Raw genomic sequence first — 14,135 nt, 5'->3', positions numbered from 1 at the left:
CAAGCGCAGATGCCACAACACCCCCGGTGGAAGCAGTGGCTAAGCCACATCACACCAAACCAAGAGTTTGGAAAGTGGCCAGAAGCAGCCAGAGGCCAACAGCAAGAAACTTCCAGCAAGAGGAAACACTGAAAGTTTCCTAGGGCAACAGTGTCCAGTGTCAAATTCCTAAGTCACAATAATGACAGCGAGAAAGGAAAATGAAATCATTATTATGCCAGAGTAAAACCAACAGTTCTGGGGGTTGTGGTGAAGATAGATATAGTGGAGGAGATGACCCTGTAATGAGGCCACAGGCTCAGAAACAGATTTGTACCTGGAGGATGTTCAGGATTCTTTATTGTCTTTCATTGTCACTAGACCTGAACCCTGCAACTTGCTCTCCAACACGCTAATGGGAAGCATTTTCATCAGAACGACAGCAGTAATTCTCGGCAACAACCCATCACTGCCATGCTGGACTTGCCAGTGACACCAGGCCTTGAATCTGTCTGGAAGGAGAGACTGCAAATGTCTACATCGACCAGAAGGACATGCTTATTGCTATCTAAACTACTTCATCGCTCTTTTGGGTGACCTCTGAACCAGCTGGGACTAAACCCATTGCCACCCTCTCCCTCTTTGCCTGAGCCAATTCTCCATTCCCACCAACACTTTCTTTTTCATCCCACCCTGCTCACCTTTCTCACAAGCAATTCACAAAGCACCTTGTTGAATATCCAATTGAATTTTCATATCAAAAGTTATCTGAAAAAGCATCCTGCTGCTTTAGTCAGAAAGGATCACAGAGTTCTACAGCACACAGCTAGGCCCACCATTGTATTTCAATTAATTTACATTACCTCTCCTTGATTAGCTCAAATCTTTCCAGATTCACATTTATTATCTCCTGGCCATTTGTGTCCAATAAGTTGTCCATCATCGAGATTAGGCCGAGCAACCTGTGCTTTCTGGTTTATCCCTTTGTCCATTTTAATTAGCGACATAATATGTGGATTCCATCTAACTTCTTGGAGTCTCCCTGGAGATGTGAAGAATTACAACCAATCCCTCTGCTATGCTTCCTTTGTTTCCTTCCACAGCAGAAGAGGTGGAAAATCCTGTGATATAGTGCGAGAATAACAACCCAAGTCTCAATGTGGACAAGGTGGAAGGAGATGATCGTGGACTTCAGGAGGACTAGGAATGACAGTATCAACACATCAACAACTCTGTCGTGGAGAGAACCAAGTTCCTTGGAGTTCGCTTAACTAGTGACCTATCATGGACACAATATCTCCTCACTTTTCAGAAAGGTACAATGGTGACTGCACTTCCTGAGAAGACTGAAGCGGGCAAGGCTACTGGCTATCATCATGTCAACTTTCTACAGGAGCTCTAACAACAGCATCCTGGCTGGCTGCATCACAGTGTGATACGGTTGCTGCAGAGAAATGGATTAGAGGACAATTTACAGGACCATAAGAGTGGCAGAAAGAATCACTGCTCTCCCTTTCCCCCCCCCTCCTCCTACTCCCACCTCACCCATCAAAGTAATCTACCGGGATAGTTGTTTGAAGAGGGTGTGCAAAATCATTGAGGACCCCTTTCCAATCTACACACAGCATCTTTCAAATGTTCCCATCGGGAAAAAGATACAGAAGTAACAGAACCAAAACCACCAGACTGAGGAACAGCTTCTACCCATGGGCAGTGAAAATGATGAACGGCTAAAGGAACTGCTCACACTAACAATCCAAGACACTCATATTTACAAAACAATATTTATTTATTTGTATATATGAAGACTTTTCCTGCATATGTATTGTTTGTCTGTACATGTGTTATGTCTGGTTGTATGTCCACATGTTTTGCACAGAGGACTAGAAAACACTGTTGCGTCGAGTTGTACTTGTGCAATCAGATGAAAATAAACTTGAACTTGATTTAGAATGTCAGACTTAGCAGAAAGGACCAGGATAAGGTTCTGAGACCTTGCTCCTACTTTCGTAATGCCACATGCTCACCACCAAAATGATCCCTACCTCTGGTGGATGGACAGTTGAAGCAGGAAGAGCCAGCCTTGAGTTCAATCAGACAACGTGATCTCACTTTTCCTAATGCTAATCCTTTCGCCATCTTTTATCGATGTATTGAGAATAATTTGTCGGATTCCAGTGACAGAAAGGGGACCTCAGAACGCAGTTGCTGGTGAAGATTGAGCAGGAGTCTGACATGACCCTTCGAAAATTAACTGCCGAATGCCAACGCTTAATTTAAAACATGACAACAAAATGGTGGAAGTGGCACACCCATCTTCAAGCGCTGTCCAGGCAGTCAAGTCAGCAGACCCTGCTAGACCAAATAAAAGTGTGACCCACCCAGCCAAACCGCCCAGCACCTGTTGGAACGGCAATGAATGGCACTACGCTTGTGACTGCTCGTACCGTCGGCAGCGCTGCAGTAAATGCAAGCATCAGGGACATAAAGCAGAATGCTGTCGAATTGGCATATGGAAAACACCTGATAAGTTAGCTTCACATACAGCGGTTTACAAGCTCGCAAACACCAAACGCAGGAAATATGTGAAAGTGCACATTAACGGCAACCCAGTGAGGATTCAAATTGATACAGGGTCTGACATTACCCTAATATTAAAGAAAATGTGGAAACAGATTGTCAGCCAGAGGTGACGCTAACCAAAAACATGATACAGAACACTTCTGGGAGGATCCTGGAGTTGCTCGTCAAAGATGATTGCTCTGTCAGCTTAAAAGGTGCAGAAGGAAATGGATCAGGTTATCTGGTAAAATGTCCTAACCTCAATCTCATGGGTCTCAAATGATATTTGTCAAATGTTGGAAGTGACACATACCCCAACAGCAGCAAATACAGCACAAGAGTTGCTGGTATAGTTAAAACAGCTCCATGAAATGGTATTTTCCGAAGGCCTTGGATGGTGCACTAAAACGAAGGCAAAATTCTGTCTTCTGCCAAATGTGAAACCGATTTTCAAGCCAAAACGACCTGTCCCATATGCAGTACTGCAAGAAAGGGAGCAAAAATTGGAATGGCTGCAACATGAAGGAGTAATTGAACAGGTCAACTACTCATCATGGGCTTCACCTATCATGGTGGTGAAGAAATCAAATGGATTCACACATCTGTGTGCTGACTTTTCAAATGGTCTGAATGCAGCGCTGGTCACCCATCAATACCCACTGCCATTGCCTGATGACCTTTTCTCAAAGTTAATGGTGGCAAATAGTTTGCGAAGATCAACTTAGCAGAGGCAATATCTACAGGTGGAGGTTGATACCGAATGCAGAGAATTGCTAACCATCAACACACATCATGGACTGTTCAGGTACACCAATCGGAGTGAAGACTGCTCCAGATCATAGACACAATGCTGAATGGTGTTCTGGCAGTTGCAGTGTACCTAGATGATATCCTGGTCATGGGAGCACACAATTAACAATTGTTTGATCGGCTTGATTGCGTTTTGACCTCCATTGGAGACTATAGTTTGAGTGTGTCCAGAAAAATGCACATTTTTCATGAAGTCAATAAAATATCTGGGTTTCGTCTTTGACGAACATGGATAGCGGCCAGATCCACAAAACACTGATGCTATCAGGTGCATGCCTGCACCCACAGGTGTGATCACACTATGTTCATTCTTGCGTCTTATTAGTCATTACAGTTCATTTTTGCTGGAGACGCATAAACTCCATGATCCACTCAACACTAAGGGTAGCAAATGGAATTGGACTTCAAAATGTCAAGAGTTGTTTATTCGAGTTAAGACAATGCTAAATTTGAACCTTCTTTTGATACACTACAATCAACATTTGGAAATTGTCATAGCTTCAGATTCATCACAGTCTGGGGTGGATGCAGTCATTTCACACATATTCCCAGATGGGAATCAAAAGGCCATAGCTCACGCAGCACGCTCTCTAACAGCAGCAGAGCTTAATTATGGACAAATTGAAAAGGAGGCTCTAGCAACTGTTTTTGCAGTGAAGAAATTCCATAAAATCCTCTTTGGATGGCAATTCACTCTTCTGACAGATCACAGGCCGCTATTAATAGTATTTGGTTCAAAGAAAGGATTACCAATTTACACAGGGACATCCTGGAACAAATTGAGAAAAAGCAATTGCACGAAGCTATGTTTATTGGCCTCTGATGGATAACCAGATTCAACATCTAACACGGTCACGTATCCGATGTGCCGCGGCTGCAAAATTCCCTGTCAAGATGAATTTACATTCCTGGCCATAACCAAGAGGGCCATTGAATCATCTTCATATAGCCTATGCAGGACCAATTAATGGGGGGTACTATCTATTCATAGTGGATGAATACTCCAAATGGCAAGAGAGCATCAAAGTAACCCAACCAACTGCATTGGCTATAATTATGGAACTCAAGTCCATATTCAATCATTTTGGTGCTCCAGCAACATTAGTTTCAGACAATGGGACATAATTCACGGCAGGCAACTTCAATTTATTCTGCAAACAATACAAAATCACTCATATTCACTCGCTTCCATATCATCCACAGTCTAATAGTCAGGCAGAACGTTTTGTAGATACGTTCAAACAGGCTCTACACAAAGCCAAGGGGAAGGGTCCAATGGAGAAGATCCTGCAGACTTTCTTGTTAAATTACAGGATCACTCCAAACACACAAACTCCTGGTGGCACTTTGCCTGCTCAAAACATCTTCAGTAGGAAAATTAGAGCACCATTTGGCATTATTTTCCCACAAAAGCCAGAACCTGGACACAGAGATTTGGATATGGAAAGACAGTTCAACCACAAGCATGGATCAAAACAAAGAATGTTTTGGGGTGGACAACACATGCTGGCGCGAGGCTGCAAAGTCAGATGAGTGGCAGCTGGGGAGAATCCTGAGGAAAGATCGAGGAGGTTCTCTATCATGTATAGGTTGGACCAGACAGATGAACTAGACAATGCCAACCAGTTGCAACCAATCTAATGTAACCTCGCTAAGACACCTGAGCAACTCAGCTTGGATGCTCTGTTGGAGACTTTTGAACTGCAGAAACCAGTGACCAACCAAGCACAACCATTGCAGGAAAACAAGATTTTACCCATTGCAACACGGGAACCTGTACAAACTTCACAAAGAGCTCGCAAACAAGTAAAGCCCCTCCAAGTGGACCAAAGTCTCCAATTATATGAGTAAAACAATTCAAAGGTAGGGTGGGGGGGGGGTGCCAATGGACTGAATGGCTCTCAAGACTGTCCTGCGCCTTGAAGTCAAGCTTGTGAAAATTTCTATAAATAGCTAACTCCATTTTTTTTGAAAAGAAGAGAGTTCGGGTGCGGTTTGGTGAAACTCTGTGTCTGTTGTTAATTCTCTGAATAAACTCAATGTAGGAGTTGGATTCCTCAGCTACGTGTCCAGCCCAAACACTTTGGGCACAGTTACAACACAGTGTTGCCTGATAATCATTTCTCAAACCCCTTTTCTCCCACATTATTCTTTCCTGAACATTCAATAATCTGCTGTTTATTCAGTGATCTCCTTTCCTTGTTGTAACCTGCGTTGGCCCCTTTATTTTAGGCAATGTCACACACAGCTCATACACTTTAAACTCTCCTGTTTATTCCAGCAAGGCCTAATTTGTAGCTGAATCAACCTTTCCTTGAGCACCTTTCATTCTGCCCATCTTTTTATTGCTCTTACCAATCCACTTAAAGGAGACCCCAAATTAAATTACTAATTTTCCTGTCTTCCTTGTTGATATTTGGGCTGCGCAACAAGGTAAAACACTCTGGAAGGAGGAGACAGTCACATCCATAGCCAGAGCATATTCAAAGACATACTGCACTTCCCTATGCTGCTTAATTTACCAGCTTTTCTTCCACATCACTCACCACTTCTCCAAAATCACACAAGTAAGTCAAGAATCTCTCACATCCCCTGCCTTCTTTCACTTACTGCCTCCAGACCAGTGGTGGCTGGAGAGACGCTGCCTGCTACTGGTTATTCACCTGTCCAATAGCAGTCATCATTTGAGCAGCTTTACATTCTGATCTAACAGGGGAAGAAGATGGCAACTCAAGACAGACCTAGAGTGGGTGGATAAGTGGGACACCCTGCATCTCTTACTGCAAGCTGCTCAGGAAGCTCCATGCATGATGTTTCTTCAGTTCCTGCTGCATTGTTGAAACTTCCCCTCAAAGTGAACGGAGTGAACAATGTGCTTTAGAGATTATGCTCATCTTGTAGCACTGCTTCTGGTGAACCTGGGCAGTCAGCAGGAGAAGGGTCCTCTGCTCTGACCATGCTGTCGTGCATTCTCATTTTGCCCTGTACCATCACCAGGAAGCAATCTCATACTGCCACTGAACCCCTCTCTTCAAAACATCCTAAAAATAACAATCACATTTACAAACTTCACCCTATTTCTGCACCAGTTACAAGAACTGCAAGCATTTACAATATTCTGATAGACCTGGAATGGGCCCTTCTGACACCTCCTCATTTCTGAAGACAAAGAGAAGTATGCCTCCTTTCCCAGAGAAATGTTGCCTGATGTGTCATTTGTGAAGATGTATCGGAATTCAAGTTGACATGGCGGCAGAAAGAGTTACCCATGAAGGACTCAACAGCAACAGGTTTACGACATGGACCTGGTTCGATCACAGTCAGAATATTGTGTTCAGTTCTGGTCACCTCATTGTAGGAAGGATGTGGAAGCTATGGAGAGGATGCAGAGGAGATTTACCAGGGATGTTACCTGGATTGCAAAATAAGTTATGAGGCAAGGTTAGCAAAGCTAGGACGTTTCTCTGGAGCAATGAAGGATGAGAAGTGACTTAATAGAAGTCTGTAAGATTCTTAGATAAAGTGGACACCCAGTACCTTTTTCCCATGGCAGAAGTAGCAACAACTAAAAGACATCTGTACAAAGTGAAGGGTGGAAAGTTTAGGGAAGACATCAGGGGTAACTTTAAAAAAAAAACACAGAGAATTGTGGGTGCCTGAAATGCATTGCCAGGGGTGGTGGTGGAGGTTGAAACATCAGGGACATTTAAGAGACTCTTGGACAGGCACATGGATGAAAGAAAAATAGAGGGTTATGAGGAGGAAAGGGTTTTATTTTTATTGTAGGAAGATGTCGGCACAATATCGAGGGCCAAAGGGCCTGTACTGTACTGTAGTGTTCTATCTTTGAGATGCAATCCGATACTATTTAATGAGAAGGGTTTCGATTCAGAGATTGATCAGCCTATCCAATGCTGGATGCGTCGCTGTACAACTCTCCACATGTAACTAACACTAACCACCGTTGTCACACCTGTAACCAAGAAGCATATGCAGCAAATTTCCATTCTACAGTGTATGTGTTATCTTTTTCTGTCATTCTGGATTTATTGGTAATTCCATTAGGTACAGCCCAAGGAGAAAGACTAGGCTTTTGAGGCACCTGTGCTAAAGATCGCAGTTAGTCTAACCCATTGGATTAAGTAGGGAAGACTGTGGAAAGTAATGGTCCATCCTCAAAGCAACATTGTAGAACTAGCTCTGGGGAAGAGCCACACCTGAGCTTTGATTCAATTCTTCCCAGGTAAAGAATGTAAAGAATCAAAAATACCCATTACAACAGTGCATTGAAAATAGCAGGAAGAGACTTGATCAGAAATAGGAACAGGAGCATCCCCCAATTCTTATCCAAGTCTCCTCAACCATTCAGTGGGATCACAGATGCTCTAACTATACTCATTACATCTCTATCTGGACAAGAGACGCAATCAGTCACTACCCTCCTCAACTTGGCAGAACTTGTTCTCACTCTTAATAACTTCTTCTTTGACTCATCTCACCCTTCAAATCAAAGGAGTAACCATGAAAACCTACATGGGTCTGTATGTGGGCTCTGAGGAGCAATCTATGCTGCAAGCCTACACGGGCAAGACCTCACAACCTTCCTCCACTATATTGACAACTACATCAGGGATGCCTCATGCACCCAAGATGAGCTTGTGAACTTCATTTACATCGCTGTCAACTCAAATTCACCTGGCCCATCTCTGACAATACTCTCCCTTTCTGGATCTCTCGGTCTCTATCTCAGGAGACAAGCTTTCCACCAACATATTTTACAAACCCATCAAATACCTCACACTCAATCCCCTGCAAGGATTTTATTCCCTTCTCGAAATTCCTCTGCTTTCACAGCATCTGCTTCCAAGATGAGGTCCCAGTCCAGACCATCTGAAATGCATGCCTTCTTCCACAAATGTGGCTTTCCCTCTACTACCATTAACTCTCCCCTCACCTACATCTCCTCCATTTCCTGCACAGCTGCCCTGGCCCCCTTTGCCTCTAGAAGCAACAAACACAGGATTCCCCTTTTCCTTACCTACCACCCCACTAGTCTCTGTATCCAACACATTATCCTTCATAATTTCCAGCAGCTAAAACATGATCCCACTACCAGGCACATCTTCCCATCTTCTCTACTCTCTGGCTTCCATAGGAAATGCTCCTCCGTGACTCTCCCATGCACTCATCCTTCCCCACCAATCATCCTCCTGGCACCCCTGTCACATCAGTGATAGGGAGCTCCTAGTGGCCCACCATTTCAATTCTGCATCCAACTTCCATACTCACATGTACCATCCCGCCAAGACCACCCATAAATTGGAGGAACAACACTTTGGGCATTCTCCATCAGGATAGCATTAACATTGACTTCTCTGGTTTCTGCTGACTTGCTCTCTATTCTCTTCCCTCCCTCTGATCCTCTTTCCCCCAGCTCTTCACCCCCTTCCCTCTCTATTTACTGAGTAATCCATCCTCCCCCTGGTTGCTGCTGTGCTCTCTCTCCCTTATCCACCTATTACCTTTGGGACCGTGGTCTTCCCCCCAACTTTTTGTTCAGATGCCTGCCGACATTTTCCCATACAAATGATGAAAGGCTCAAGCCCGAAACATTGGTTATGTATCTTTATCTTTGCTATATAAAGTACACTGTTTGACTTGCAGAGTTTCTCCAGCAGCCACCGTGTCTACAGACTTTTCTGTTTTACTCATGAGAGGATCTCATTGAAAGTGCTGAATATTGAAAGGGCTGGATAGACTGGATATAGAAAAGATGTTTCTAGAAGTGGAAGAGTCTAGGACCAGAGAGTGCAGCCTTAGAATGAATGGACACTGCTTCAGAACATACAGTGATGGGGAAAATTTCTTCAACTAGAAAGTGATGAATCTGTGGAATTTGTTGCCACAGACAGCTGTGGAAGCCAAATAACTGAGTTGATTTAAAGTGGAGGTTGATAGGTTCTTGATGAGTAAAAATGTCAAAAGTTATGGAGAGAAAGCACGAAAATGGGGCTGAGAGGAAAAAATGCATCAGCCATAATTGAATACAGAGCCGACTCAATGGGCTTAAAGCCTAATTCTGTTCCAATGTCTTATGGCCAAATAGCTTTCTGCCCTCTGCCTCTCAATCTCTGTACAGAGGACAGAAAAGTATTTGCAGACGAGATACACTGGGATGTTGCCAGGATTCCTTTCAACCTCTGTGCCACTATTCCACATGTTCTGTCCCAAACCTCTGGTCGTTAAGCATCAATGGAGAATGTAAATTAAGAGGTGAGGGGAGCAATTCAAATGACAGAGCTCTGGAAATTCAGGATCAACTCCTTGTGGGCTGATGTTGGGCTGTTCTATAAGTGGTCACCTAATTGTTACAGCTTCTCTCACATACAGAGGACATTTTGTGTGCTGAACTGGAGGAGTTCAGCTGCACTGCTGAGCCCTGGGGTATCTGGATTAGGCATTGTTGTTTCTGGAGATGGGCTGTGAGAAGGGGAATGGTTGGAGGAGAGTTTTCACCACTCTCTCAACAATCTCACTCCCCTTTTTCTAACCTACCCATCTCTGAAACTACTGCTCTCTGTTCTTCTTAGAATTGTTATCAAAGTCATTGTTAACAAAGTCAATGCCATTGTGTTTTGGTGAAGACTGGTTTCACAGAAGCTGAAAGTCAGCTCTCAGACACTTCCTCGTACTGTACCAGGATCCACTACTGATTATCAGGCCACCAACTTCCATTACACTCACTGAACTTACTTCCCCCAACAAGCCTACAACTTCAATCTCCTTCCCAAGGTCTAACATCAGGACCACTCATGGTTGATCTATTCTTGGTTCCAAAGTATAGTTTTTATCTAGTTTTCAGTTGTGAAGAGCTGGAAGAACAAAATTAGCTATTGGCAAAGAGTGAGGGAAAGTGTTTTATTATGGCAGTTAAGGTAGACGATACTTCTTTGCCTGAGTTATGGTGAGGTATGGCTAGTGGGTACCATAGATAGTGGGAGGATTCTACCCTGCAACTTGGACCTGAAATGTTAATCCTGTTTCCCTAGATGCTGACTGACCTGTTGGGTGTTTTCTGTGTTACCTGTTTTTATTTCAGATTTGCAGCATCTGCATTTCATTATTTAACTTCCCTATCTGTTCACTTTGTGTGATTCCCTCTTGGCTGCTCTCTTCCCACTGTCTACCACATCGACTTCCACCATTCTTTCAGAGTCCTGGTTCAATTTCTCCACATCTGCATCCCACTCTGGAAATGTCAATCCTTCCTTGAACAGGAACCTGACTGGATTCCTTCTTCCACTTGACTACACGGATCCTTACATTGAACAATCGCTCCAACAAGTAATGAATGTGGAACAGAGTTTTCCTCTGACCATGCCCTTCCCTTTGCTGCTACACTAATTATGTTGTTTCCTGCACAGAGTTTCAACATTTCACTCTGTTTTCTGCCAATTTCCTCTCTATTTGCAATTTCACATCTCTGACTCCACCCTTCTCTTTCTGGACCTCTACCTAGATGGCAGGTGATTGGTTACTGATATCCATCATAAGCCCACCAACTCCCACAGCCTTTTCACCTTCATCCCCTAGCATCTCTGACTCCATCACATCTGCTCTAATAAAGAGGCATCCCTCTAATATTTTAAGACTCTTGCTTCTTAATCCTCCAAAATGGCTGTAAAGCTCTATATTTCCCAACCACTCTCCTCAATCCATGAATCATCCACCATCTCTTATCGGATTCCACCACCTGACACATCCTTCCCTCCCTTCCACTCTGCATTCAGCACCATCTCCATCATATCTCTCTGGTCCACTTTCACCTCAACCATTACAGCAGAAAAACAAGCCCTTTTGGGCCTAATAGACTGTGCTGAACTATTTTTCTGCCTTGTTCCACTTGCACCCTGTCCATAAAGCTCCATACCTCTCCCATTCATGTACCTGTCCTAATTCTTCTTAAATGTTAAAATTGAGCTCACTATCACCATTTCAGCTGGCAGCTCATTCCACACTCACCACTCTCTTTGCGAAGAAGTTCCCCCTCATGTTCCACCTAAACTTTCACCCATAACCTATGTCCTCTGGTTTCTATCTCACTTTCCCTCAGTTAAAAATCCTATTTATATTACTCTGTCTATCCTCCTCATTGTTCCAGTCCACATTGAAGGAACCAAGCCTTGTGTCTACTACCTGCTGGAAGCTGCAGCCTCTGCATTAGGACTTGCGCTTCTGTGCTCCTGATAACTTGAGCTCGGTTGACTTGGAATGTCCCAGGTCGGCACCTCACTGAACTGCTCCGACATATCATCGGACCGCTTCAGCCTTTGGGGCACCTTGCGGTGGTGGCTCATTGTGGGATCAATGGGAAAAATGAGTGTCTTCCTTACCCATAATCTCCCATGCAGCTGGAACTGCTCTGTGTTTCCCAAAAGCTGGCACTGGCAGAGCGGTTCCAACTGCATGGGGGATTATAATAAAGAAGATGGCCATTTTGCCCATTGATCCCACATTGAGCTGCGGCGAGATGCTGGAATGACCCCGAAGAGGCTTGTGTCCCCAAAATGGCTCAAAGAGATGCCAGCCTGAAGCAGCCTAATGAGGTGCAGAAGTGGGATGGAGAATCTGTTTTGGGCTGGGGATTTGAATATTGGGCGTGTAAGGTGAGGACAGTGGCACCCCCATGCAAGTGGCTGCCATGCCCTAGATACGCCTATGGGAGGGCACACACAATGAAGACTAGTGCACGGGGTATCCCTTTCCCCCTCCCCCCCACCCCGCATGGGGAGGTAATGTACCCCACACTTCCAGGAAGTGGAAGGAAAGGCCGACAATCAGAGCAACCAAACATTTCCCATTTCTCTTATTTTTTGTTCCTTTTTGATAATGAAAATGACTTTCAGTTTAAGTAATATCAGTGACAGTTAAAATTTAGTACTCACGGTGTGAGAAAAGACAAACCCTTCTGAAGTCCACATTGTCTATTCCCCAAACTGGTAGGACATCAGTGCTTGTCAAAATTAAGATGACAAGTGTGACATTCCCCCCACCCCACCACCACCTCCCTCCAATGGGGACAGTTTTGTTCATTGAGATGTGGGGTCGCCGAGATCACCCTGTCCCCAGTTGCCCTGCTTCAGTCTCCAAACTGGATCTACCGAGCCCACGGTAGACACAACTGACTACACAGGAGGAAGCTCCTCGGGGCTTGCAGCACTATCTTAACAAGACGAAAGCAAGGCTCACCATGTTGCAGGAGCACTGGTTTCACGATGCCGCTGTCCGCTCGACCTGCAAGTTTTCTAAAGGGTCCTTTTGTTTGAAGGAGCATCTATTTTCCAACAGATTCTTTCATTCTTCCTGGCCCCGCGGTGTCCCGTCAGTGACTGACTGCAGTGACTGCGAGTTTCGCCACTTCCTCTTGATCCATTTGCGCAAGTAATTCCGTTCAGGCTAGTCTGTCATGCAGAGCCACTTTCAAAAGGCGACGAAATATCTGTTACGGATACTCGTGAATACTCACCAATTAGCGGCTATAATGCATTTTACAGAGAATTACAGACATCATTTTCAAGATTGCACGTACATCAAATTCCTTCCTTGAGGTTTAGAGATTGCAGTAGAAGAAACTTCTGCTGTAAACACCGGCCACAGCAAAATGTCCATGGGCTCCGCGGTCAGGCAGCATCCAGGGAGAGGAACGGACCGTCAACGTTGGGGCTCTCTGAAACTCAGTGCATTTCACGTGTTCAGATATCTGGGCAATTAATGAACCTGAGTGCCAGCTCTCGTCCAGAGAGGCGTCCTTCAGCCAATTGCCCAAGCAAGGGCTTCTACGGTGCTGTACTCATAGTCCATTATTCCGACTCTGTGAGATAGAGTCCCACTTATCTCTCACACATCATTTTGTTTTCTGTTATGAATTCATTTAATTTCCTTTTGAAATCATCTATTTTCTTCCACCACTTCCTGTGGTAGTACTCAACGTTTTAACCAACCTGAGCAAAGTGAGTTCTCATGTCCACGTTGAATTAATCCGTGACTGCCTCCTCTCTGTATTCCCTGGTTTTGGATTCTCCCAATGTCGGGCAACTTCTCTGCAGGTCCAACCCCAATGAACCTTCAGAGGCCCTACCGCCCCCATCAACAATCACCCCAACCTTGTGCTTATCCCATCTTTATCTGTCCCTCATTTGATGGACTTCCTACTTCCACTCACCATCCACAAGGGCCAATTATCCTCCCACCTTGCAAGCCTTTGGGATATGGGAGGAAACCAGAGCAGGAGGAAAACCTAGGCAATAACAGGAAGAACAAGCAAACTCCACATAAGCAGCGCCTGAGGTCAAATTAAACCTGGGTCCTTGGAGCTGTACTAACTCTACCAGCTACACCATGGTGTTGGCTTTGTTCAATCTTCTCCATTGTCCATGCCTTCAATGTCCTATTTACAGTTCCAGTTTAATCAGAGTACAAGAGTGTGGATTTCCGGGGGGGGGGGGGGGGGGAGGAATGAAAATGTCACTGTGTATATTTTAATTCTGAATATTTGTATATATATTGTTACTGACGTGGTTCACCGTGAAAATTAAAAATTATAAAAAAGTGTGGATATCCAGTTCAACACAACTTTACAACTGTAAAATGCTATATCTTGGAAGTGCAATCCAGTCCCGAGCTAATGTTTTCCATTGCTTTCCTGACCTGGGATATTATCCTACTAAATGGTTGGCTTCACACTTACCCACTCCCCATTTGGGTTCTTATTTATTTAACCTGCA

General features: G+C 44.4%; 1 protein-coding gene across 2 annotated transcripts in view; it reads right to left on the bottom strand.

The window, feature by feature from the left end:
• LOC138758976 (unconventional myosin-If-like) overlaps positions 1–12,856 on the bottom strand; it is a 126,457-nt gene extending 113,601 nt beyond the window's left edge. The window contains exon 1 of one of the 2 annotated variants that reach the window (XM_069928671.1): positions 12,601–12,856. In XM_069928671.1, coding sequence (XP_069784772.1) covers positions 12,601–12,603 — 3 coding nt within the window. In that variant the 5' untranslated portion in view covers positions 12,604–12,856. The remainder of the gene's footprint in view (positions 1–12,600) is intronic. The other variant, XM_069928670.1, reaches the window with a different exon arrangement.
• Between the last annotated feature and the right edge of the window lie 1,279 nt (positions 12,857–14,135).

The sequence above is a fragment of the Narcine bancroftii genome, chromosome 3, assembly GCF_036971445.1.
Source record: "Narcine bancroftii isolate sNarBan1 chromosome 3, sNarBan1.hap1, whole genome shotgun sequence".
In the NCBI taxonomy this organism is placed as follows: domain Eukaryota; kingdom Metazoa; phylum Chordata; class Chondrichthyes; order Torpediniformes; family Narcinidae; genus Narcine; species Narcine bancroftii.
This window is presented reverse-complemented; position numbering and strand designations above follow the sequence as displayed.